At 43.1% G+C, this 26,420-nt stretch overlaps 1 protein-coding gene across 1 annotated transcript; it reads left to right on the top strand.

Moving 5' to 3' along the window:
- Positions 1–23,887: 23,887 nt before the first annotated feature.
- On the top strand, positions 23,888–26,218 carry LOC147887538 (methyltransferase FGSG_00040-like). Its single transcript, XM_087394786.1, has 2 exons — positions 23,888–25,891; positions 26,108–26,218. The coding sequence occupies exons 1-2, from the start codon at positions 23,967–23,969 to the stop codon at positions 26,109–26,111; spliced, it is 1,929 nt and encodes a 642-aa protein (XP_087250912.1). The 5' UTR covers positions 23,888–23,966; the 3' UTR covers positions 26,112–26,218.
- The last annotated feature ends 202 nt before the right edge of the window (positions 26,219–26,420 follow it).

Genomic DNA, 26,420 nt, shown 5'->3' with positions numbered 1-26,420 from the left:
GTGGAGCTTTGCCGCTACTCTACACAAACAATCCTCTCATTGTTGTTGTCCTAGACTACACTTTTGGCCATTGTTGCCATACGGTTAACAACTCCCTGGACCGATTTGATTACCCATCCTTGGGTTATGGTTGGGTTTGTAGACGATGTTGTGATGTGGATGTCTTTATCCAATGAGTATGGTAAAGATGGCAGTAGTAATAGATGGAGCAAGCTTCTTGTCGATCTTTTCCTTGTAATCCATGAACACCGTAGATTGCTTGCTTGGTTTTTAAGAAGCCAGTGTCAACCATTTCTTCAAACAAACACACATAGCTCCCTTGAACAGATCTGGCCCTTTGAAAGAGGTGACTTGTTGTTTGAGCATCTATTTGTTGATTTGGATTGAAGCTGAGGTTGGCAAATGGTCGTCAATGGTGAGGGGCACCTCCAAGATGACTGTTAAGGCTTCACTGTATCTTGCACTTTCCTTGAGTGTTTTGTCATAACTGCTTTGCATAATTGATGCATGTCTGTCCAAGTCCCTAATGAGTGTTTCCTGGCTTGTCCATTTGATTTTAGAGTTTCTATTGATTAATAGCCAATTGCGAGGAGCATCTGCATTATCTGGATTATGATGTTTAGCATCCCATCAGTAGCGATGACGAGGCACCCCATCAAATGTGGGATGCGTGCGAAAGGAAGATGGAGCCTGTATGTATTCAAGTAGATACTTTTCATTGACCAGCTTTGGTCTATGCCAAGCAGGCTATGGCTCCAATTTCATGCTGACGTCTGGAGTGATTTGTGCTTGGCGGATACTCATTGAAATTCCGATGAGTTCCCATCCTCCTCTTGACTGCATGTTTGGGTATTGCCTCCAAAAATCACCAATGGGGTTACTAGGCATGGGAATCCTACCTGTATCTTGTTGCAACTCCCTTGTGGGTGTGCGAATTAGATTATCCAATTCTTGAAGCTCATTGATGGAATCATTAATGTTGTCTCCTCAAGGGAGATTGGAGGAAGATGTGGTCTTGGGGGAGAGGAAGAGGTTATAGGGGAATAGCTTGAGGTCAAAGTAGGTATTGAATTTGAGAAGGTAGAAGTAGGGATGTTGGTGGAAAGTGGAGGGAGAGTAGGGCAAATTGATTTAGAAATTTGATAATTCTCAAGGGATGGATTGTCAAGTGTTGGAAAAAAGTTAGGTGTAACTGGATGATAGGAGTTAGATTCTTGGATTAGGTGATAGTGTTGAGAGGCATGGGCAAAGAGGCATGGTAAGGAATATGGATTAGCGTGGATTTCTAGAAAGGTATGGAGGATAGTACTGGAGTTAGGAAGGGATATGAGTAGATCAGAATAGAGAATGGCAACATAAGGGAGATTAGATTGAAGGTAGACCACATATTCCTCCAGCAGATCCTTGTCACTTCTGGTAGGCATTGACAGCTTTAATTTTGGATTTTTATGGGAGTTATATCCCATGGAAGTTGCTAGTGATTGCTATAATAAAGGTAGGAGTCCGACTACTACCCAAAGAGGGGGGCTTCCCATCAAGCATTCATATTGTAGTATTGCATCAGCCTTTAACCGTATGAGATTTGCATGCACTGAGACATAGAACACATTCCTCTCGTCTTCATCCATACGCTGGCATAGATCTTGGAGAGTCTTTGTGCTTACTGGTCTGGTCCAATCAAGACTAGATATTACATGCAACATTTTGATTTGCAAGTGTTTCCAAAGTATGCATATTCTTCCTTCAAGGTGATCCTCTTGCTGGAGGACTACAACAAGCTCTTGGTATAATGTAGTGATGCCTTGTAGAAAAAGATCTTGTGCTGACCCCTCCACATCATCATCGGCTTGAGCCAGTAGTTGAATTTCTAACTTGGAAATTATTGCTTTTTGATTTTGCCACTCCATGCACTCATCTTTATACTTACCCAATGTGGAGGTGTATGCAAGATTTAGACTATTGAATTGTTGAGCTGCTTTTGGATGCCCTAGATATTGATCATTAAGCATGCGGAGTTGGAGTATCTCTTACTCTTGAGCATCTAGTTCTGCTTTGGTGTGCATAAGTATCTCTCTTGATGCCATGCATTCCTTCTCTAGTGCTTGAATTTGACGTTCACCCTCTTTGAGGATGTTCTGCAACTCATTGTTTGTGTCTAATGTGGCATGGAGTTGATCCTCTTTAAGAAGTAATCTTTCATTTAAGTGCACCATTTCCTTCTTGATATCATCACAAGTGGCTTGCACATGGGAAAGGGATATAACGACCTTTTCCTTGTGGTTGAAGGCATCAGATAACTATAGGTGTTTTTCTTGGAGAGAAACTGTGGTTTGTAGGGCATCCTTTCTACTTTTTGCTAGAGCATTTTGTGCAAGGAGCTGTTGCTGCATTTGTTCTGCCATGCTTTCCTTGAGCTTCATAATTTTAGTCTCGGCACTTTGCAACTTGGATTGGAATGATGGGAGCATCTGTCTTTTCATTTCTCTTTCCTGCTCATCTGACACCATGGTAGCAAATAATTGAGACCATTTTTGTAACTATTGGCTGTGATGTTGTATGATCTGGAATGTGCTATGGCCTTACTTCTATTGGTTATACAATTGACTCCCATGTGCCCATGTGGAATTTTGATCTATTTCTTGAACAACAGTCTGTTGTATGGTGCCATTAGAGACATTTGGGGGTTATGACTCTAGAGTCATGGAGTCGTCAACATTGGTGACTTGTGATTCTCGGAGAGGCATGCTATTTGGTTCTCTTGCAAAGTCATTATGTGGAATGGTATCCTCTTGGATTTCCATGCTCGAGTCCTTCTGTTGCGAGAGCAAGACTGAACTGAGTTGCAGTATTCTTTGGGAGAGTTCCACATTGTCATTCTCTAGAGTCTATTTGGCTTTGAAACATTGATATTATTGCTATAATGATAATTAGACCCTTCACCTACTCTCAATGTGGATATCATGGAAGGGCAACAATCCAAATATATCTTGTGTTGAGAGGGGTGTAGAGTCATCCTCTTGCTCTATTGTAAACCCAATTATTATGGCCAATAGATGGGCAATGTAGCTTTTGCCATAATAGGTAGTGGATACATCTTTGGTTAGCATAGCAAGGAGTGTTGAGACCAGTCTTTTAGTTTTTCTCTACCAAGGAGTGTAAGAGCTTTTACTGACATATAGTTTTTTCTCACTCCTGTATGATTGAAAATGTTAGCCAAAAACTTAGCTGCCTCTTTGCATATGGGGTGCAGAATCATATCATGGCATATTCCCCTGCTTTGTGACTTTGTGTTAGGTGGGAATAAATCCTAAATTTTAGAGAATCTTGCATCCAAATGTTTCTTTGGATATTCTTCTTGTGCCTTCGGAAATGAGAAAGCCTCTTGCATAGTGGATCTACTGAGGTAGATCTGTAAGGGCTTTTCTTTATATGTTACTGTGCCATACTTTTCTTTCTCCAACTCCCTGCCTTTAGTTGATGTTATGAATTGACAAATGTATTCTGTCATAGCAGGTGTTGGTGAGAAGGATTTTAGCTTCTCAAAAAGACTACCTAGTCCCTTTGACTGCAAGAAGTTGTAAGCATTGGGTGACATGGTGAGCGTTGAGACTCGTGGCCATACAAGCTATATTGTTCCATTTGTTGCTAGCTCTTTGTTGGTTTGGTCCTCAAGGTGTTCTGCACCTGCATCCTGCATAGTCAATTGCTCTAGCTCAATTTCTCCTGCCTCTAGTATCCCTTGGTTCTATGGCATTTCTTCTTGGCATGTTGCATTTATTTGCTCATCAATATCACTGTCCAAAACCACTAGCCATGGTCATTTTGGTGCTGACCTCTGGGTTGCTGATTCTGGACCATGTCCTTCTTCAGGTTGGTGATTTGAGGAGGGCTGTTGAGGTTGAGGCTTGGGCCATTTGGTATGGTGTCTCTTTGTCAATGGCATTTTTCCCATCTTATTGGACTATCTTCATCCTGGCATTGCACACATGAATCAGGTCCCAGTTTGACAGTTGCCAATTTAGTGCCATGTGCTAAGACTGCCTGTTTCTTTTGTGAGTGGCTAAAGCATTTTTACTCTTTTTGTGATGAGGGTGCCGTGTGTGTGAATGAAAACAAGTATCCCTTGGGGCTTTTATTTGTGCAATTTATTAGTGGTGCTCGAAACGTGTGGGTGTGTTATGCATGACTAGTGAGGTGGGCATTCCTCCTATATGCCTAATTTGCTACAGGAATCATAGGGCAGCTAGGACTTAATCATCACCTTTGAGCCCTAGGTTGAAATTGATTGAAACTACCTATATGTGTGAAGGCGTACATATGCTAGTGAGAGTTCATGATACAATCTAGTCCTAGCTATGGAAGACTTGGGGCCCCCAAATCTTCATTATTATCGGGGATGGCCTGCATGTTGATGTAGTAGCGCTTCAGTCGACTCCCGTTTATTGTTGTTGTGAACTAGACTCATCTAGTGTTTCTAGCAGCACAGCTCTGATTGAATTCATTTTTTTAACTTTATAAGGTCCTTGACCTAGAAATTTGAGCTTGTCCTTATGGACTTTGGTATTGTACAACAGAACCAGGTCACCTTCCTTGATGTCTTTGTCTTTGAGGTTTCCATCAAACCATGCCTTCCTTCTTTGTTTTTCTATTGCCATGGCATGGTAGGCAACTAATCTAGTCTCTGTATGCTTCTCTAATTGGTAGAGTCTTTTTTTCAGTGATGCATGATCTCCCATACATTCTTGTACTGCTATGCACATACTAGGTATTACAAATTCCAGTGGGACCATAGCTTCAAGGCCGTACACCAATTGAAAAGGTGTATTTCCTGTACTAACCTTGAGTGTGGTTCTGTATGCCCATAAGGCTACATTTAGTTTCTCTGCCCAATCAGAATGCTTTGGTTCTACTACCTTGGTGAGGACAATACATAGAATTTTGTTGGTGGATTCGGCTTGTCCATTCCCTTGGGGGTAGTAAGGTGTGCTCTTTCTATGGATCACCAACCATAAAGCCAGACAAGAGTTCTTGGATGACCTCATTGACAAAATGTGTGCCTCTAGCTGACACAATTTCAATGGGACATCCAAATTGGGTGATCACATTCTCGTACAAGAACCTTGCTATGATTCTGGCATTTTCCTTTCTGATGGCATTAGCTTCAGCCCACTTAGTAAAGTAATCAGTGGCCACTACGATGTACCGTGCCTATTTTCCTTTTGCTGCTGGATGGATGGGACCCACAAAATCAATCCCCCATTTTTCAAAGGGTTTTTGTGCTATGACTGTTGTTAGGGGATTGAAGTCTTTGTGTCATGGTTTAGAAGTTCGTTGGAATACATCACAACTTTTGACATATTCATAGGCATCTGACCAAAGTGTTGGCCACTGGTATCTTGCAAGAAGAACTTTTCTGGCTATTGCTTCCCCTTGGAAATGTCCACTTGCAATGCCTTCACTGAGGATTGGCATGATCTCATGTGGCATCACACATCTCCTTAAAACCTGGTCCTTGTCCACTAGTCCTTGCCCATCTTGTATAGTTGTCTTGCAATGAGTTGATAGGGTGCAGCTTTTAGAATTAGTTTCCTAGCATCCACTGCTTTCATTTTAGGAGGTGGTCTTCATGCCATTAAGTACCCAATGATGTTTGCACACCAACCAAAAATAGCGTCTATTTGAAATAATGCGGCATCTACTGGTAGGTCATCTTCTATTCCTTTCGGCTCTTCTCCTATCCTCAATCGTGACATGTGATCGTGGCAATGAAACGTTGAGCTCCTTTTCTCACCACAAATTTGAAATTGAATTCTTGTAGTAGTAGAAGCCATCGAGTGATTTGGCCTATGGTACATGGATGATTCACAAGATATAATAAGGCTTGATGATCTGTGTAGATGGTAAAGTTAGTACCCAATAGATAATGTCAAAATTTCTTAATGCTGTAGATCATTGCCAAGGCTTGTCTTTCTATTGTGGTGTAATTCACCTCTACATCATTTAGCTATCTGCTTGCAAAGTATACTAGGTAGTTTTTGTTGTGTTTGCTAGGTTGACATAACACACTCCCTACTGCATAATTGGAACCGTTAGTATGTACATGAAAGTCTATGTCCCAATTTGGTGCCATTAGAATAGGGGCTGTGATCAATCTCCACTTGAGGGTTTCGAATGCTTGTTCGCAATCGTCTGTCCAGATGAATTTGATTAGGAGCTTATATAGGGGCCTTGAATCATGGCATACCTTAGGATTTCCAAGTCATTGTCAAATACTTGGCCTTCCAAGGATGCATTATCAGCTTTTGTTTCTAGATCCCAGTCTATGTCAGGACCGTAGCCTTCTATTATGGACTCTTCAGGGTCATTGTCCCATTCGATGCCTGTCATGAAGACTGGCATTTCACTACTTTAGATTCATCGTCCCAAATTGGCGCTTCTAGTTGTATCATTTGGGCATCCACATTTGGCAACATTAGATGTGTTGTTTTACAATTATCTATCGTAGCCAACATCTATATCCAATTATTGGTCACTTTGTGTATCCCCTTCTATGGGCTTTAGTGCATTGGTAGGTACAGGGGATGCATGACTGGTGGCTATAGTGGAAGAAGTGTCTTCAACATTTCTAGGAATAGTGGGTTTGATTTCCCCTGTTCTCAGATTTATCTTAACAACAGTTTCTCGATTTTGGATAGTGATCCTATCGGTGCCCCAATCATGGAGTAATGATGCTTCCCAAAGCCATGGTCTTCCCAATAATATTTGGTATGCTGTGGCGCCCTTGGGAAGATCCAAGATAGTAAATTGGAGCATGAATCTTACTCCATAACTTTTTGTTGACACATTGTCAATGATACCCAATGGCTTCATTTTTGTGTGGTCAGCTAGGAGGATCTTAAATGTGGCCTTCTGCATTGGAGGTAGGCCCCATTCTTCATATAGCTCTCTTGCCAGAATGTTTATTCTGGCTCCGTCGTCCACTATTGCTAGGTATTAAGACCAAAGGCTTTATGCTCCAACGGGATGGTTACATTTTTTATGTCATCCGTAGCAACAAATTTTACTAAAATTACCTTTTCCTCTTCTTCAGGTGGGGGGAAGTATTGTGAAAATTCAATCCATCCCTTGAAGCTCTCCCACATTGTAGGGCAATTTCTTAGTAAGGTCCCAATTGGCATTGTGACTGGGTAGCTTATCAAGCTTGCTAGTGCGGTGCCATCCAATTGGGGATGTTTTGCATGTTGCTATATTACCCTTTGGAAGTTGTTGGGATCAATCATTGTGTCAATACTAGGTGCTGATGGTGCTTTGACCTCTGCTGCTACTGCCATCCTGTCTGCCTCAAATTTTTCTTACTCTTGTTGTACCCATTGCTTTAATGCTTGGTAATGTGCATTTTTAGTTTCAGCATTGAGGTATGTTTTCGTGGCTCCTTGGGTGGCACTTTCCGTGGATGTGCTAAGCATGGTCTCACTGTGTTGTGGGATTGGCATGACTTGTTTTGCTAGAGGGCTCTTTGCTTTTTGAGAGGAAAGGAGTTTTTGCCATGCCGCTTCTTTTTGTTGTCTTGTTATGATCAAGACTGGCTGTGATGCCACACTTCGTGTTGCCACACTATGATTTTCCACACATTATCCCTAGGGGTACATCAGGTTTTACTTCCATGGTTGGTTGAGGCTTTGTTCTTAGTGGGCAATCCATGCAAGCATGCCCAACTTTGCATTCCCTGCACATAGGTTGGAATGTAATGGGGTTACCCTTGTGTGGGCATTCTGCTATGTGGTGGTTTTCTCCTTAATTAAAACACTTGATGGGTGTTCTATTTGTGGTGGGCCTTACTTGATTAGCATACACCGGGATTAGTCCTTTGGCACCATCCATGTAGTACATAGGGTATTCTGTTTCATACTCATAGTGAGCTTCCAGCTCTTCAGTTTGGAGTTGTTGCACCAGAGCTACTGGAGCAAGATTGGGAGCCCGTGGATATTGCGGAGGATTGGGATTCCTCATTAGTTGAGGCACTTTTGTTCTCACCGGGAGTGGGTTGAGACGTGGCACATTAGGTGCCAGTGCCGGTTGTCTGTACACTGGGATTAGCGGCTATTAGTATTGTTGTGGCCGGGGTTGTGCTACCCTCATATTGTAGAAACAAGTATTTATATAATGCCCTATAGCATTGCAAATGGGACACCATAACTGTGGGGGCTGAGCCACTTCTAGTGGGTTTAGTCTATTCCTTAAGATTGGGCATTCATTGGCTGTATGGTTGGGGCCATACAGTGTGGGCACCAAACATTTTCTCTTCATGGGTACTGTGGTTGGCTGAGAGACATGTAGCTTTTGCTCAATGGCTTGCATCATTTCATCTTTTACTCTTAGGACCATGGCTTCCACTTTGTCCTCGGTGGTGCGATCTTTCTGGGAAGTGCTTCCCTTCTTTGAAGATTTCTTGTCGCGATGACTTGATTTATAGCCAGCACTGTCGCTATCAAAATTGGTCATGCCGTCCTCAATGTCAATAGCAGCTTCATGAGTGTCACTGAAATGTGCATAGCTGCTGACTTTTTTCATGTCCTTGCGAATGGATTTCTTCAGGCCAGAGATGAACCATGCTGTGAGGTACTTGTCATCCAAATGGGGATCACACTTTGCTATTAATCTTTTCATTCTTCCCAAGTATGTTCTGACCTTTTCTTTCTTTTTCATATCTATATTGCCTAGTTGTAATGTGGGGTCATCTTGCAGCCTTTCTGTTTGGAATCTTCTTCTGAATTGATCAGATAGCAGTGCCCATGTGGTTCTTTCCTCTATGAGAAGGTCGAGGTACCATTTTGAAGCCTCATTGGTTAGAGCCATCGGGAACCAGGCAGCTTTGGTTTCATTTGACTGGTTGCCTCCAGCACAACATGCTGCGTCGAAGAGTTGAAGGAACCTGGCGGGGTCCCCTCGTCCATTGTATTTTGGCATTTCCAATTTACCAAAGTGTCGTCTGCCATTATTGTTGTTGCGGTTGCGTTGTTCTTTAAGGTATTTTGATCGTCGCTACTGAGTGCTTCTTCAATTGTTATTTCCTCCATGCTGCTTGTCGATGGTAAGAGGTTGAATTCTTGAAGAGCGTCGAGGGCTGAAGAAAGCTCGCAAAAGTATGCAGGGGCTAGTCTTCATCCAGTTCTGAGGTGCATACACAATGCTTAAGTGTATCCTTTAAGTGAGTGCCTTTGACCTTGAAATTCACAATTGATTTTGAACTTCGTAGCCCAATATTGGAAAAAAATATGCAATCGATGAGTTGAAATCAGTGCCTACGTAATGGCGACTACCGATTTTGAAAACGATGGTAAAAAGACTTTAAAATTATTAGGGGGTTAGAGATGCATTAGTGTTGTATGGACCATCGTGTTAAAAAAGTGCCTAGGATTGTTCCACATGAGTGGAAAAATGTGCCAGTGCAGACGGTTTGTCAATCGGAGGTCACAGTGGAATCTTATGAGCGAAATAGTGCAAAAAATAGGCCCACATGGGGGTGCAAATTGACGAGTGTTATGGATGCCTAAATGGTGTGGGATTGGTTGGAAAAGTTCCCGTAGCTCAATGGTTCCGTGTGAAGTTATGGTTCAATATGGGTCCAATTCGAACGGGCAAGATATGGACCCTCAAAGTTAGGGGATTTTAGGGGGCCTTTTGTCTTTAGGTCGAAGTGTGAATGCTCTTAGACCTTTGACCTAACTATAGTTGTGAGTTAGGACTCAGTTATTGTAACTGGTCCTTAACCTAACCTAATCTATCTAGCTATATCAGTTAGTGTGACTGTAGTTAGTCCAACTAACTAAAGTGAGTTACTAATAACTTAGCCATAGTTAATTTAATCTAACCCTATTGTAACCAATCTAACCTATGATCAACTACTAACTTAATCGATGGTCAACTAACCTAACCTAAGTTTTACTAACCTAACTACAGTTAATTTTTAAGGGTTAGTTTATACTCTTTGTTTTTTTTTTCGTGAGAGAAGGGGGGGCGGCGGCGGCGGTGGAGAGGGGGGGTTTGGAGATGCAGGAGGCAAGGGGGTGCGATGGCGGAGGTTGGGGGGGGGCGCGAAGGGAGAAGGGGGAAGTTTTAATGGAGGGGGCCTTAAGGCCCTTGGTGTAGGAGGCTATTGGTTGGGTTGGGCAGGCGCCGTCGGCTTTACTAGCGAAGCCACCACTGCCGCGTGGCGCACAGGCACCACGCCTGGCTGGTGGGGTAGCCAAAGCCCAAGGCCAGGCCTTAGAGGCCTTATAGATAGAGAGAGTGGGGGGGGGGAGGAGGGGCGAGGGGGGGTGGAAAGAGAGAGAGAGAGAGAGAGAGAGAGAGAGAGAGAGAGAGAGAGAGAGAGAGAGGAGGGGGGAAGAGAGAGAAAGAGAGAAGAGAGAGAAGGGGGAAGAGAGAGCAAGAGAGAACAGAGAAAGAAGGGGGGAAAGAGAGAGAAAGAGAGAAGAGAGAGAGAGAGAGAGAAGAGGGGGGGAAAGAGAGAGAAGAAAAGAGGGGGTGGAGGAAGAGAGGGGGGGAGGTGGAGGAGGGGGGGGAGGGGGGTGAGGGTGGGGGGGGGGCGGAGAGGGTGGGGGGAGGGGGGGGTGTGTGGAGGTGGGGTGGAAGTGAAGGTGGGAGGTCGAGGTGGGGGTGGGGGTGAGGAGGGGGAGTGGGGGGAGGAGGGGGGGTGTGGAGGTGGGGTGGAGGTGAAGGTGGGAGGTGGAGGTGGGGGAAAGGGGAGATGGGGATGTAGAGAGAGGTAGAGAGATGGTGAGGTGGAGGGTGATGGGGGTCTTGAGAGAGGTAGAGAGATGGTGGGGGTGGGAGAGGGGGGGTGGAGGTGGAGGGGGGAAAAGATGGGAGGTGGTGGGGAGAGGAAAAGGGGGAGTGGTGTGGAGGTGGAGGGGGAAAGGGAAGATGGGGTGTAGAGAGAGGTAGATAGATGGTGGAGTGGAGGGTGGAGGAGATGGGGGGTGGAGGAGATGGGGAGTGGAGAGAGGTAATGTGGGTGATGGAGATGGGGGGTGGAGGAGATGGGAGGTGGAGGTGGAGGGGGAAAAGGGGAGATGGGGTGTAGAGAGAGGTAGAGAGATGGTGGAGGGGAAAAGGATTGCTACCTTGAGTGGGGGAGATGGGGGATGGATGGAAAAAGTGAAGGTGGTGGGGAGGAAGATGATCGGAGGTGGAGATGGAGATGAAAGAGGGGGTGACGGACAAAGTGGTGGTGGGGGGTTTTGACGGAAAAAGTGGTGGTGGTGGTGGTGGAAATGGTGGACGGAAGTTGGAGGACAGAACATAGAGATAGACAGAAAATATGGATGCTTAACGGAATTTGGAGAAGGGAGTGGCTAGCAAAAGTGTGGGGAAAGAAATGAGGGGGGTTGGTGTTGCTTTTATAGGATGTGGGGGGATTAAGGGTTAATTTTGGGTGTTTAGTATATTAATGTGATTTTGTAAGTCAACATTATCCTTTTGCATTATTTGGAAGCTTTTTTTCACTCCTTTGCCTGGAGGGATGTATCTTGAATGGTTTTTTGAAGGAGGTTCTTTTTCACACACGTGCTTTGCTTTCGCTTCAAGCGCTAACCTCCTCGACAATGGCACCAAATGTTATCTCTATTTTACCCAAGTGTAGGTTCCTATTCACAAGTGTAACATAGGTCCTCTGGTCGTGTTCTGGCGAGAGGTGTAGGTTAAAGCATGGAAAGCAGATCTCATGTGCATGTGAATGAGAAAGAGGGCTTGATTATAATAACGATTCATGGAGGCTCTGGCCTCCATGGGAGTTCAAGGATTTAGAAGGGGATTTCAGGGTTAGAAAGGGGGACAGGGTTGAGAGAGTTAACTAGGAGTTTAAGGGTTCAGAGGGGCTTGCAGGGTTTAGTAGGAGTCCAAGGTTGAGGAGTGGAGAGCTAGTCTCCTTCATAGATTCGAGGGGTAAGGGTTGAGGAGGAGGGAGGGAGGAGGAGGAGGAGGGAGGAGGAGGGAGAAGGAGGAGAAGGGAGGAGGAGGAGGAGGGAACAGAAGGAGGGAGGAAGGAGGAGGAGGAGGAGGAGGGAGGAGGGAGGAGGAGGAGGAGGAGGGAGGAAGGAGGAGGAAGGAGAAGGAGATGGGAGGAGGAGTAGGAAGGAGGAGGAGGAGGAGGGAGGAGGAGGAGGAGGAGATGGAGAAGGAGGAGGGAGGAGGAGGAGGAGGAGGAGGGAGGAAGAGGGAGGAAGGAGGAGGAGGAGGGAGTACAAGGGTAGAGAGTGCAAGGGTAAGGGCATGCTAGAACACGATAGTGTAAGAGAGCATGGATGTAATGGAGATCAATCCCATGAACACAATGGTGAGCTTGAACACTGAACTCCAAAGAGTGGGAACTTCATTCCATTGAGAGATATTTATACATGTTGGTCTCTACACGATCTGTAGGTACTTCCGTAGTGGGACCTCTTTTGTAGGAGACCTTTTGGACAGGAGTCCCTCCACTTTTAGGGGGGACCTTTTGGGTCTCTACACAAAGTGGAGGGACTTTTTGGATCTCTACACAAAGTGGAGGGACTTTTTGGGTCTCTACACAAAGTGGGGGGACCTTTTGGGTCTCTACACAATGGAGGGACCTTTTGGATCTCTACACAAAGTGGGGGGACCTTTTGGGTCTCTACACAAAGTGGAGGGACCTTTTGGATCTCTACAGAAAGTGGAGGGACCTCTGAAAGTGTAGGCTTTTAGTTTTTCTCTCTCAAGATCCTCATTTTGCAAGTATGATTGGATCTTTTCTAGAGAGGATTTTGGCTATCCTCATCCTTTAAGATTTATCATACCATCTGTCAGGCTCAAGATATTACAAGTGGAGCTTTGCCGCTACTCTACACACACAATGCTCTCATAGTTGTTGTCCTAGACTGCACTTCTGGCCCTTGTTGCCAGAGGGTAAACAATAGAGCTGAGCTTGATGGAGTGGTCTAGGTAGTGTAGGTAGTGGTAGTCTAGGTAGTGTAGGTTAGCTGAGCTTGATGGAGTGGTCTAGGTAGTGTAGGTAGTGGTAGTTGTCCTAGACTACATCTTCGACGGCTACGGCTCCAAGGCATCTTCTAACAAAATTAATAGGCACATTATGCATATGTATAAGAGTTTGCGAGAAGGAGCAAAATGTGACATTGTTAACCTATGCGATTAATAGGAAATTTGACTTTCTGATAATTTGTGGTTTGCATCTTTTGTTAACATGAATACACCACAGAAAATCCTAGTTTAGAGGGATTTGATACCAAGCCCGATCTTTGTGTAATTTTTTCCAACCTTGAAAAGACACTATTAACTAGCAATAGTACTTTTTCTTCTAGTCCAATCACTTTCTAATAATTTTTTCTTTTTTCCTTCTATTAACATGAATGCACTTGGAAGTTTTTTGCTCAAATGGGGCTTTAGATACCAAGCCTTTGATCTTTGAGAGATTTTTGCAACCTTAAAAAGACATTGCTTACCATTGCAATAGTATTTTTTCTTCTATACTAATCACAAGGTAGAATTTGACTTTTTGATGGGTTGTGCTTTGTATCTTCTATTAAATTGAATGCATTTGGTATCTATATCATGGAAATGAATTTGCAAGTTAGCATACACATGATAGCTAGCATAAAGCATAGCGTATTAACCAGCTTTCACCCAACTATATTCTACTTGGCCTTCCATAAGTACTTATCTCGCTCCATCTTCTATTTGATACCAATGCCCTCCTAATGCCAAAGGTAAAGCTTGAACAACTTGAACTTAGAATAAAAGTAAAAGGTTGAGCTATTAGATAGTTTCTTAACATCTCCATTTACAAAAACAAATGAAACCGTACTTGTACCCTCAACAGGGCATTTTGCATTATTTCCAACCGTCACGATGATGGGGTCCTATAGAGGCTGCATGGAACAATATAGACCCTTCTTGCAGGTCATGTGATGGGAGGCACTACTATCCAACACCCATGAATCAGTGGTTGAGCTTCTTGAACTAAGGAACACTCTTCCTCAATGGCCAGAAATAGATCCAACTCTACTTCCGCTGTGTTAGTTGTCTCTTTCCCCTTATCTGTCTTCTTTAGGGTACCATTGTTTTCATTTGCTTTCTTGACCTGGCAATCTGCAGTCACATGGCCCTTCTTCACACTTTCTTTGAATGAATATTTAATATTCTTTCAATAGAATGTGAAAGAATACAAAGAGTCTTAAAGTGTACGAATTGAAAGTTTTAAAAGTTATTAGAAGAGTTGTCTCATTCTTACACTGTCTTTTGAATGAATATTTAATATTTTTTCAATAGAATGTGAGTGAATGATTTTCAATTTGAGTATATTTTAAAAAAAAAAGAATCCATATCTCTTTTTATCACTCAATTCTTTCACTTTCTTTTGAATGAATATATAATATTCTTTCAATAGAATGTGAATGAATAATTTTCAATTTGAGTATAGTCTTTCAATATAAATGAATCAATGTCTTAATTTTTATTATTTATTTTTACAGTTTCTTTTTAATGAATATTTTATATTATTTTAAAAGAGCGTGATTGAATGACAATTAAAATATTGCATGCTTGAACGTGTTTTTAAAAGGATATGTGTTGTTTTTTATAAAATGTGTATTGCAGTATGTTTCTATTGTTGTATATTGAAATTAGTTTTTTAGCATTTTGTTTTTGGCAACTTCAAAAGCACGATGTGCAGCAAGATTTGGTCATCCTTGACGGAGATACGAGAAGTACATGCCTCGGTTTCTTTCTTGTAGTATAAATATTGTGGACACAAGTTCACACGCAGTTCTACTCGGATCAAGCAACATTTTCTCAGAATAGGCAGTGACATTGGAGCTTGCACATGCACTCCATCTGATGTTCTTCTGTTATGCAAATCGTATTTAGAGAAAGTGGTTAATCCGACCCTAATAAGAAATTGTTCAAATCAACAAGTTGTGAGCACTAAGGTTGATGAGACGGTTGAAGAAGAAGCACCAACAAATGCGAGGAGTGTATCCATACATGAAGGTGATGTAGATATGCTAGCAAGCAGGTTGTAGGTGAGTTTTGATGCGATTAATGTCTGTCACAGGTAAAGAAGAGAAAAAAGGGAGAACAATCTTCTATGGAGGATGGATTTTTATTAAATTACATGGCGCAGCGGAACAGAAACTGAACAAAGAATAGAGAGTACATAGCAAACTGGAAACGAATAAAATTTTCCTTCAATACTAATGTAGTACAGATGATGACTCATCCACTCGTGCACTCCCACAGTGGAGCTTAGATGGCGATCTAGATAGATACTAGGTGAAGAGCTACTAGCTGGAAGATTTGATCTGATTTGAACTGATCTGATACAATGGACTGGAAAGGTCGCCTCTTTATAGCTATGAGGGTGGTAGTCAGTGGAGCCGACCAGTCAACCTAGTTGGTGGAATCGACTAGTCATCCATGGAATATTCAAGGAATATTCCCTATATCGTTGCCTCAGGGGCTCTCACCCCCGAACCCCCACAAGGGGGGCCACTGGCCCCCCTTGGGGCCCCTAGCTAGGGGCCAATCGGCCCCGAGGCCCCAACAAGAATAAGGGGCTCCCACACAATCACCTTTCTACCATCAACGGTCTCATTGATAGACTTCATCTGACATGCAAGTCAGGATCCATCCAGTGTCTCAGGCTCACACATGGCTTCTCCTCATATGGGGGCCTTACAACTTGAGTACCTTGGACCACTAGTGGTTACCAGGAGGGTGGGGTATTGAGCATATCTAACACCCCCCCTCAATGTCTACTAGGTGAACTGCCTTCTTGGCCCAATGCCGAGTCTCTGAAGATGACCCTAAAGCTGATCCTTCTTGAGTGCCTTGGTGAAGATATCTGCTCCATTTTGCTCTGTTGGATAGTAGACCAATTCCAATATCCCGTCCTTGATCAAATCATGCACATAGTGATACTGAATCTCTATATGTTTTGTGCACGCTTGAAACACTGGATTTTTAGCAATAGTCATGCAAGTTTGATTGTCGCACCTTAGCATAGTTGCCTCATCCTCTTGCACTCCCATGTGCTATAAGATCCTCCTCAGCCACACTGCTTCACATGCAGCAAAACATGCTGCCTTGTACTCAGCCTAAGTAGAAGACAATGCCAATGTTGGTTGTTTCTTACTGATCCAAGAGAAGATACCTGAACCTAAAGAGAAACAATATCCAAAAACTGATTTCCTGGAATCAACATCTTCAGCCCAATCTGAGTCACAATGACCAGCCAAGGAACTGCCCGTACCATAGGTGATGCCATAATCAAGAGTGCCCTTCACATACCTGAGCACCCGCATCCCTGCATTCCAATGATTCTCTCGAGGCTTATTGGAGAACCTGCTCAAAATGCCAACAACAAAACTGATGTTCGGTCTGGTGTTGCACAGATAGATGAGACTGCCGACCAACTTCATGTACCTTCTGATGTCTGCTGGTGGTGAGGCATCCTTCATAGACAACCTTGCATTTACCTCCATAGGTGTAGCTATCTCCTTGCACTCGGACATACCAAATGCCTTCAAGATCTCCCTTGCATATTTCTACTGAGAGATGAAGATCTTGCCTGGCTCTTGCAAGACTTCAATCCCCAAACAGTAGTGCATCAAGCCTAAGTCTATCATCTCAAACTCAGTGCTCAACGCCTTTCTTATCTACTGGATCATGTCTTCATAGTCACCTGTAATAAGGAGATCATCCACATATAGAACAATAATAGCAGATTTTTCACCTTTCCTGTACACATACAAGTTAGCATCTGAGGCACATCTTTTGAAGTTTAATTTATGAAAGAATTTGTCTATCGATTGGTACCATGCTCTTGGGGCCTGTTTTAGCCCGTACAGAGGCTTCTTCAGCTTACATACCTTGTTCTCAAAATGGGGGGCCTCAAACCCAGGTGGTTGAGGCACGTACACCTCCTCCTTGAGGTCACCATTCAAGAATGCTGATTTAACATCCATTTGATAAACTGGCCACTTTTTATGAGCAGCCACCGATAGTACTATGCGAATAGTGGTCATTCTGGCAGTCGGAGCAATAGATTCCGAAAAATCAAACCCTTCAACCTGCAAAAATCCTTGTGCAACCAATCTGGCTTTGTACTTTTTCAAAGTCCCATCGAAATTTAAAAAGCAGTGACACGTCACATTTTTTAATATAAATTGCCACATCATCCCCACATATTCGTACGAATAAATTTTATTCGTAGGTATTCATACAATAAAGTATTTGTATGAATAAACCTGTATTAGGATGAATATGTTATTGCATTTCTGCATATAACCTCACTATTTTCCAATGTCTCTATCTCAAGCTTGGTTCCCCAGCCGAGCATAAGAGAACAAACAAGGAAAAGAAGAAGAAAGGTCCTCAAGGTTGTGAAAGCAATCTAAAAGGTCCGAAATAAGATGGATTTTTTGTTAGGGAGCTTTAGGATCTCATTTTGAGTTCATGAGATCTCTTGTGAGGTTTTTGGTTTTGGTCTTCATTCTTTTGTTTGTGGGAGCTCTAGGTTCTGTTTATTGAGTTCCTTCGATCTCTTGTGATAAAAATATTTTAGATATTTATGTGTTTGAAATTTGTTTGTGGGAGTTCTAGGATCTCCTTGTTGAGTTCCTTAGATCTCTTGTGAGATAAATTTATTTGTGAGAGTTTGAGGATCTCTTTGTTGAGTTCCTTAGATCTCTTGTGAGAAATGTGCTTGTTTTTGTGTCTATGAAATTTGTTTGTGGGAGTTCTAAGATCTCTTTGTTGAGTTTCTTAGATCTCATGTGGATAGATTTTTGTACGTGGGAGTTTTAGGATCTCCTTGGTGAGTTCCTTAGCTCTCTTGTGAGAAATGGGCTTGTTTTTGTGTCTATGAAATTATGACATTTTTTTGTGGGAGTTCTAGGATCTCCTTGTTGAGTTCCTTAGATCTCTTGTGAGGATTTTTGTACATGGGAGTTCTAGGATCTCCTTGTTGAGTTTCTTAGATCTCTTGTAACAAATGGGCTTGTTTTGTATCTATGAAACTATGAAATTTGTTTGTGGGAGTTCTAGGATCTCCTTGTTGACTTCCTTAGATCTCTTGTGAGAAATGGGCTTGTTTTCGTGTCAATGAAATTATGAAATTTGTTTGTGGGAGTTCTAGGATGTCCTTGTTGCCTTCCTTAGATCTCTTGTGAGAAATGGGCTTGTTTTCGTCTCAATGAAATTATGAAATTTGTTTGTGGGAGTTCTAGGATCTCCCTGTTGAGTTCCTTAGATCTTTTGTGAGAATTTTTGTATGTGGAAGTTCTAGGATCTCCTTGTTGAGTTCCCTAGATCTCTTGTGAGAAATATGATTTTATTTTGTGTTTGTATTCTCGCACTTTCTTTGAATGAATATTTAATATTCTTTCAATAGAATGTGAAAGAATACAAAGAGTCTTAAAGTGTACTAATTGAAAGTTTTAAAAGTTATTAGAAGAGTTGTCTCATTCTTACACTTTCTTTTGAATGAATATTGAATATTCTTTCAATAGAATGTGAATGAATGATTTTCAATTTGACTCCTCAAATGATAATGGTTGGGGTCTCACATGAGTCTTAAGCGCTGTTACCAGTCCATCAAACCTTGGTGGACATATCCGAAGACACCGCCGAGCTAGCTCTTCGCTAGTCTTTTGTATCCCAGCACCAACCATCTAGTCACGTAGATTTTTGATTTGGGTTATGAACACCTCCACTGTCTCTCCTTCATTAAACTTCTCAGCTGCTGTGAGCTGATTCTCCGGAATCTGGATCCTTGTCTGATTCCGTGTCTCATACTAACTCTTCAATATGTTTCAGGCCAGAGTTGCCTTAGATGTATGCTGAATCAAGGTCAAAACACTATCAGTAGTACTTGTTAGTAGTTACTTGCTCCACGATGGAAAGATGAGAGAATGCTCTCTTAGGGCAGGTTCAGACCAATTGGATGCCGTAGACGAGACACAAGTGTTTGATGAATTTGGCATTCAATCAAATTGTAATCAGTGGTGGATGGACCTCCCCTCGCCCCCATCCTCACCCTGGTGCCGGTAGATAATCGTTTCTGCACGCCCTGTCTAAAGCCTCTCTAAAGCGTAGAGAAACGAGACCCGCTAGATGGACCTCTACCTGCCGCCCACCCTCACTTGGCACCAACAAATAATTATTTCTACACGTCGTGTCTAAAGCTCGGAGAAACGTAACGAGCCAATAGATAATCATTTGTGCACGCCGTGTGCGCTAAATAATAATTTATTCTTAGGAGGTTTGGTGTGAACCTAGCCTTAATATATACACACAACGTATCGTCCTAGACTTTGATATCATATATTAGAGCCGCCTAGGCTCTGATACCATGTTAAATTACACGGTGTAGCGGAACAGAAACTGAACAAAGAATAGAGTACACAGCAAACTGGAGACGAATAAAACTTTCCTTCAATACTAATGTAGTACAGATGATGGCTTTGTCCACCCGTGCGCTCCCACAGTGGAGCTTAGATGGCAATCTAGACAGATACTAGGTGAAGAGCTACTAGTTAGAAGATTTGATCTGATCTAAACTGATCTGATACAATGGACTGGGGAGGTCACCTCTTTATAGCTATGAGGGCTCAACGTAGTCAGTGGAGTCGACCAGTCGACTTAGTCGGTGGAGCTGACCAGTCAACCTAGTTGGTGGAACCAACCAGTCGTCCATGGAATACTCAAGGAATATTCCCTATACCATCACCTCGAGGGCTCTCGCCCTTGAACCCCTACCAGGGGGGCCAGCGGCCCCCCTTGGGACCCCTAGCTAGGGGCCATCAGCTCACCCCCAGGCCCAAGCAAGAATAAGGGGGTCCCACACAATCACCTTTCTACCATCAATGGTCTCATTGGATAGACCTCATCTGACATGCACCATCCAGTGTCCCGGGCTCACACATGGCTTCTCCTCATATGGGGGCTTACAACTTGAGCACCTTGGACCACTGGTGGTTACCAGGAGGGTGGGGCATTGAGGATATCTAACAATTTCTTTGACAACAAGTGCATGAAGAGAACTTAAGATGGAGAGAAGCATTTGTTAAAATCATGAGAGATGACACGTTTTGTAATGCCTTGAAATCATGTGCTAGACCAGGATTTATTTTGCTAGATTATAATAAAATGCGTACAGATCATCTTGATAGAGTTAAACAAACTGTGGCGGATTGCTTGAAAAAAAAGACATTGGACTTTATTCCTACATATGGGTGCACTCTTGCTTTTGATGGATGGACTAGCAAGCAAGCCAAGCCCTTGATAAATGTAATGTGCATTACTCCCAAGGGAACTATGTTTTTGGAGAGTATTGATATGTCTCTAAAAGAAAAAACTTTAGCATATATTGTAAAAATATACGAAAGAGCAATTCATAAAGTTGGTGAGAATGTTACTGCATTAGTAACAAATAATGCATCGAATTACAAGACCGCAGGTGAGATGGTCATGGCAAAGTATCCCACTCTGACATGGGTGCCATGTGGCACTCATACTCTCAACTTATTGTTAAGGATATTGGGTAATTGCCATTTGTGCAACCAATATTGCAAGATGCTAATGCCTTAGTGAGTTTTATAAAGAGTCGTCAATACTTGCATGCAGTATTCAGAGAGCACTCTGTGAAGCAACTCAGGCAATTTTGTCAAACTAGATTTGCCACTTCTTTTCTAGTTCTTGCTAGATTGTTGGAAGTGCATCAAGCTTTAGTCGAGACTATTGCTGATAGACGATGGGCAAATTGGCTTGAGAAAAAGACGCAGTACACAATACCAGGCTCTAAATGTATGCATCTTGTACAATCATCTCTATTCTGGAAAAATGTCGAAAGGATAAAAGAAGGTGTAGAGCCATTTACAGTGAGGATGGTTGACGCTGATGCCTTTATTATGGTTAAAGTGTATTGAAAGATGTCAAAAGCAATACGACAAGTTAAAGAATTTCTGTGCTTTGCACCTATGGAGAAGCAACAAGTGGTATATTTGGCCGATAAGAGATGGAAGCAAATGCACACCCCTTTGCATGGAGCTGCGTTTGCAGTACATCCACAATATCAAATGCATGCTCAATCACAAAATCTTGAAGTCATAAGTAACTTTCAAGAGGTTTGTAAAAACTTACTTCCAAGAGATCAAGGAAAATTGGCCTACCAGCAACAAGTGAGGTATACGAATCGCGAAGGCTCTTTTGAAGATCCTTGGAATCTTGATGCTATTAAGACGACTATTGCACCTACTTGGTGGAAGGAATATGGTAGAGAGACATTGGAGTTGTAGCATGTTGCAACTCGTGTGCTCTTTGTTGCTGCATCATTGGGTGCATGTGAGCGAAATTGGAGTGCATACAATTTTATTCATTCTAAGAGACGCAATCGCTTAAAGTCATCAAGCACTGCAGATTTGGTATTTTGCTTTGGAAATCTACGATTGTTAAAAGGATTCAATGTTGCGATGGCTAGGGCAACAAGCGAAGCCGCTGTAATGAGAGTTGCTGGGACAATGATTGACTACAGAATTAGTTACTAAGGGTGCATTCGCCGAAGAGGAAGATGAGCTTGAGCTACTCAGTGAACAACAACGAAGTCGAAGAGATAGACGATTTTGTACCTATGTTGAATGCAATATAGAGTGATAGAAGAATATGATAGGTGATAGAAGCAGTGGATGAAGCTCTAATTATATCGGATATAATGTTGTATGCAAGGGGATGGATGGGAGAATATGTCAAGCGATGGAAGAGTGCATATGCTCGTATTAGCTTTCAAGTACAAAAGGAGACGAAATGAGAACCTTGTGGGCTACAAGCGATGTTGTGTTGTAATTATTGAGATTATGGATGATTTTGGTATACATAATACTTAGAGATAACCTTGTGACTTGCAAATACTTTCAAGGCAACATCATAAAGTTGTAAAGAATAATCGAATATGCACAAACGAAGTTTAAGGGTTAATGTAGCTATTATGTGCACTAATTCACCTCGATATATTTTAATATTTCTGCATTAACTTTACAAGTCCACCTAACCCATTGAAAACCACTTAAATCACTTATACCACTTAGTTCACTTAGATCACTTAAATCACTTAGTCCACTTAAATCACTTAAATTACTTAGTCTACTTAAATCACCTAGTCCACCTAAATCATTTAAGTCACTTAAATCACTTAAGTCACTTAGTCCACTTAAATCACTTAGTCCACTTAAGTCACTTATATTACTTAGTCCACTTGAATCACTTAACTCACTTATATCACTTGAACCATCATGGCAGAAGAAGAGTATTTTAAAGTTATATATGAAGTTTACAATGTACATAATTATGTAGTAGGATCCACATCTGCCGTTCCCTGAGTGCTTGGGGTCCTGCACCCTGCGAATCTATATTAGTGAGGTCCTCAAAATAAAAAATGTTGTTATCCTCAGCTGCATCCAAATCTCCAAAGGACTGTTTGTAGCGTGCAAGCTCAGACTCCAATGTCTGTACGTGTGCTTACAGGTCCTCGATCTCTTTGGCTTGTGATGCAATAAGATCTTGTAACTCCTCAGTAGTAGTAATACCTTGTTGACGGAGAGGTATGGCAGATGTGGCCAAGTCAACATTCAGGTAATATGCCAATATCTTATCCATTCACGAGACTTATTCTCGACATGTAACACTGGCTAAGTGGAGAGTGAGAATGTTACGTGCTCTACTTCGGACTTCCTCTAATGATACTTGTCTTTTTGTACTGTCCAGAGTTTACTTAATGATCTGAGAATGTTGGAATCATCCCGCTCAAGGACACACGCAGATCCTCTCAGGTCATATTGGCAAGTTTTTCGGATATTGCCTCTCGACATTCGATTACGATTATGACTATTGACATTCAGGTAATATGCCAGTTTATTATCCATTTGCGAGACTAATCCTCGGCGTTAATATTCTCGACATTTATATTCTCGAAGTTTTCTCGACACCTAAGGAAGGGCCCGTTCCCTCGGAAGGAAGTGCGCCGCATCCCTGCCCACACTATGTGTGGTTATAATAATTATATATTATATATTATAATATAAATATTTTCACTTACTAGCCCATTCAAATTTTTTTGTTTTCAATCTGAATTCTTACAACATTCCTCTTGTTTAATGCATGTTATCGATGCGAGGGAGCAAGGGAATCCAAGATGGATGCAAGATTGAAGGATGACAACACCTTTATTCATATGGTTGTAGTCCATGTGACAATATTGTTAAAACTGCAATGAAGATCAGTTATTGTATCGCCTTATTCATGTATTTGTTGGACTTTAGCTTCCAAAATATGGACATCACAAAATCACCACCCTTGACATTTGCAGGGAGGATCGGGTCCTAACGGACTTGTGTCGCGTCTCATATTCACTATTTTACTCATTCTCTTTTTTCCTTAAACAATTGATAAAATAATAGGATTTAGCTTCAATTTCAAGTTAGTAGTTACTTGCTCCAGGATGGAAAGACACATCAAATGTAAGAATGCTCTCTTAGGGCGGGTTCAGACCAATCGGATGCCGTAGACGAGACACAAGCATTTGATGAATTTGGCATCCAATCAAATTGTAATCAGTGGTGGACGGACCTCCCCTCGCCCCCAGCCTCACCCTGGCGCCAGTAGATAATCGTTTCTGCACGCCCTGTCTAAAGCGTGGAGAAACTAGACCCGCTAGATGGACCTCCCTGTCTACAGCTTGGAGAAACGTAACGAGCCAATAGATAATCATTTGTGCAGGCCGTGTGTGCCAAATAATAATTCATTCTTTGGCGCCAATATATAGCTGACTAGGATTTTTGGTGTGAACGTAGCCTTAATATATACACACAACGTACCGTCCGAGGTACTGTTCCGCTGGTTACCTCCGTTCATATTTCCGTCCATGCCAAAGGAGAAAGATGTCGAACAAAATGCGCTTGGCTGAATGCAAGGACCTGCTGGTGACGAAGTGGAAGAAGCAGAAGAATCGCAAGCATGATGCGGAGCATCGTTTCTCCGGGCGCGTTCTGCACGAAGGATTTCTCGCAGAGGATCCAGTCTTCGACTCCAGTCCTGGAAAAATGTCCGTCGCGCAGGTGTTCGAGAGCGAGGGCCTGAGAGTCGCGTTGTATGTTCACAATTTCGCCTCGGAGGAGCGCGACGCAAGTCTCTGGTTCCCCAGAGGCACAAGGTTGAGAATCAACGAACCATGTTTCGCCCTCCTCGATCGAAGCGACGAGATAGATTGGTCTTTGGAGGTAGATAACCCTGCTCTTTTGGAGTTCCTTGGGTTCAGGACGAGCTCAGATAATCCTGTGGACATCCGCGCGGAAGGCAACAAGGCCTTCTCCAAGGGCGAGTTCTTCAAAGCGGCGATGTTGTACACAGAAGCCATCCACCGCTCCCAAGAAATTGACGGCCTCGTAGCTGCGAACTCCAACAGGGCAGAAGCGTGGCTGAAGCTAGGTCGCTTTGAAGCTGCGCTTGAGGATGCCGAGAAGGCGTTGGAGCTGTGTCCTTCGCATTTGAAGAGCTTAATGAGGAAGAGTCGAGCCCTCTGTGGCTTGGAAGAACATAGCCGAGCATGCGAATGCCTGCAACCTATCCTTGACAAATGCAACGACTGCGAAGTAGCATGCAACAGATACTCGAAACTATTGGAGCAGAGCCGCAGCGGAGTGTATGATATTTCAGATTACCTCCGAAGCCATGAAGCCAAGGAGAGCATTCCTGAATGCAGCAGCTTCGTGGGCGCGGTCAAGCTAGGCAGATCGGATGGGAGAGGAAGAGCACTGTATGCCATGAAAGATTTGGAACCGGGGGAGCTCATCTTTGTCTCCAATGCCCTGGCGGTGGTGTACCCGGGAGGACCTGGACGATTGGAGGCGATGATTGTGCGTGGATGTATGGCTTCTCGCAGGGCAGTGAAGCAAGTGAGTGTGTTGATCGACCGAACACAGATTCCTGATGTTAGCCTGTTCCGCGCAAATTGTGATTGGGCTGATGACGACCCTTCTCTGAAGATGGACGTACCAGGGATAAAGAAGATTGTGGGAACTCACAGCTTTGGCTTTCACGTACCTTACCTCGATGAGAGTACAGATTTCGCTGGTCTGTGGGTGCTACCTGCTTTCATGAATCATTCTTGCATTCCTAACGTTTCCATGCACATGGTTGGCCCAGCTGCATTTGTTCGTGCAGCCAAGAACATTGCTGCAGGCGAGGAGCTCGTTTTATCGTATATCGATCCATTTCAACCTGCAGTTCACAGAAATGACCGTATCAGGGAGTGTTGGGGATTTTCTTGCACTTGCCCAAGGTGCTTGCTCGAGAGGAGACTAGAGAGAAGGTTTCAAGACGTAAACGAGAGAATAAAGGTCTTAGTAGAAACAGGACAGATTAGCAGTCTCGAAGCTTGCAAGATTGCAAGGCAAGTGGAGCAGGAGTTGCGAACCTTGAACCGTCTTTCTCACGAGCAGCAGCGTTGGATCAGGACTTCGTACCAGCATGTCTACTTTTCCTACATAAACAAGGGCAGAATTGAAGGCCTTGACGAGACTACGAGAGTCATGGTACCGTCAGTGGTGGATATGATGGAAGCTATTCACGATACTGCACCTGGCTATATTAGCACAGGTGTACACATGATACGATGGAGTGTAATCGGGTTTCGAGTGGAAGGAGGGTTTGTAAAGCTCGAAGGGAAGGCCAAAGAATTGGTGATGGATGAGTGGCTTGTGACGTATGGAAGACAGGAGCCTGGTCTTCTAAACCACATTAATGAGATCATGGTGGCTAAGCACGATTCAATGCATCTCAGGATGCGAAATATCATCTCCCGAAGGTGAAGCGACAGCATGAACCTTGAATCTGCTTCTTGTTGGTTAAAATTTTGGTTTACCTTGTCATCTCCAATTTGCCTCATATTTGCTTGATCTTAGCTAAAGTATGTACTCAAGTAGGTACCGGTCAGAAACATGTTAGCTTGCAGGATGACAGATAGATGTGTCTTCAGTTGCACTGGGAAGGAGGAAGTAACTCGTTTCTTTTGGCCTTGCAGGTGATAGGGCAGCTTTGGCTGAGGCGTTTAGAGATGAGCATATGATGAGGGGTTCTTACTTGAAGGGGAGATGGAGGATCGTGCACTTAGGTCTTGTGAACCGTTCCAAAAGGCCATGTGAACCGTTCTTTGGAAATTGTGGATGTGTGGCAGCTAGCTCTTTGCTTCACAAGAAATAGGGTGATGTTTGGTAAGAGTATGGTCGAGGTTTTGAAACAGGTACTGGAGCAGATTATAAGAGTGTTGCGAGCTGTAAGGGTCCTTAGCTCGGAATAGTGTCTGGTCTTAGTGCAGTAGCAGTGTTTTTCTCTGG

This window comes from Dipteris shenzhenensis, chromosome 23, assembly GCF_047967505.1.
Source record: "Dipteris shenzhenensis isolate YYH24624 ecotype China chromosome 23, Dip_SZ_1.0, whole genome shotgun sequence".
NCBI lineage: Eukaryota > Viridiplantae > Streptophyta > Polypodiopsida > Gleicheniales > Dipteridaceae > Dipteris > Dipteris shenzhenensis.
This window is presented reverse-complemented; position numbering and strand designations above follow the sequence as displayed.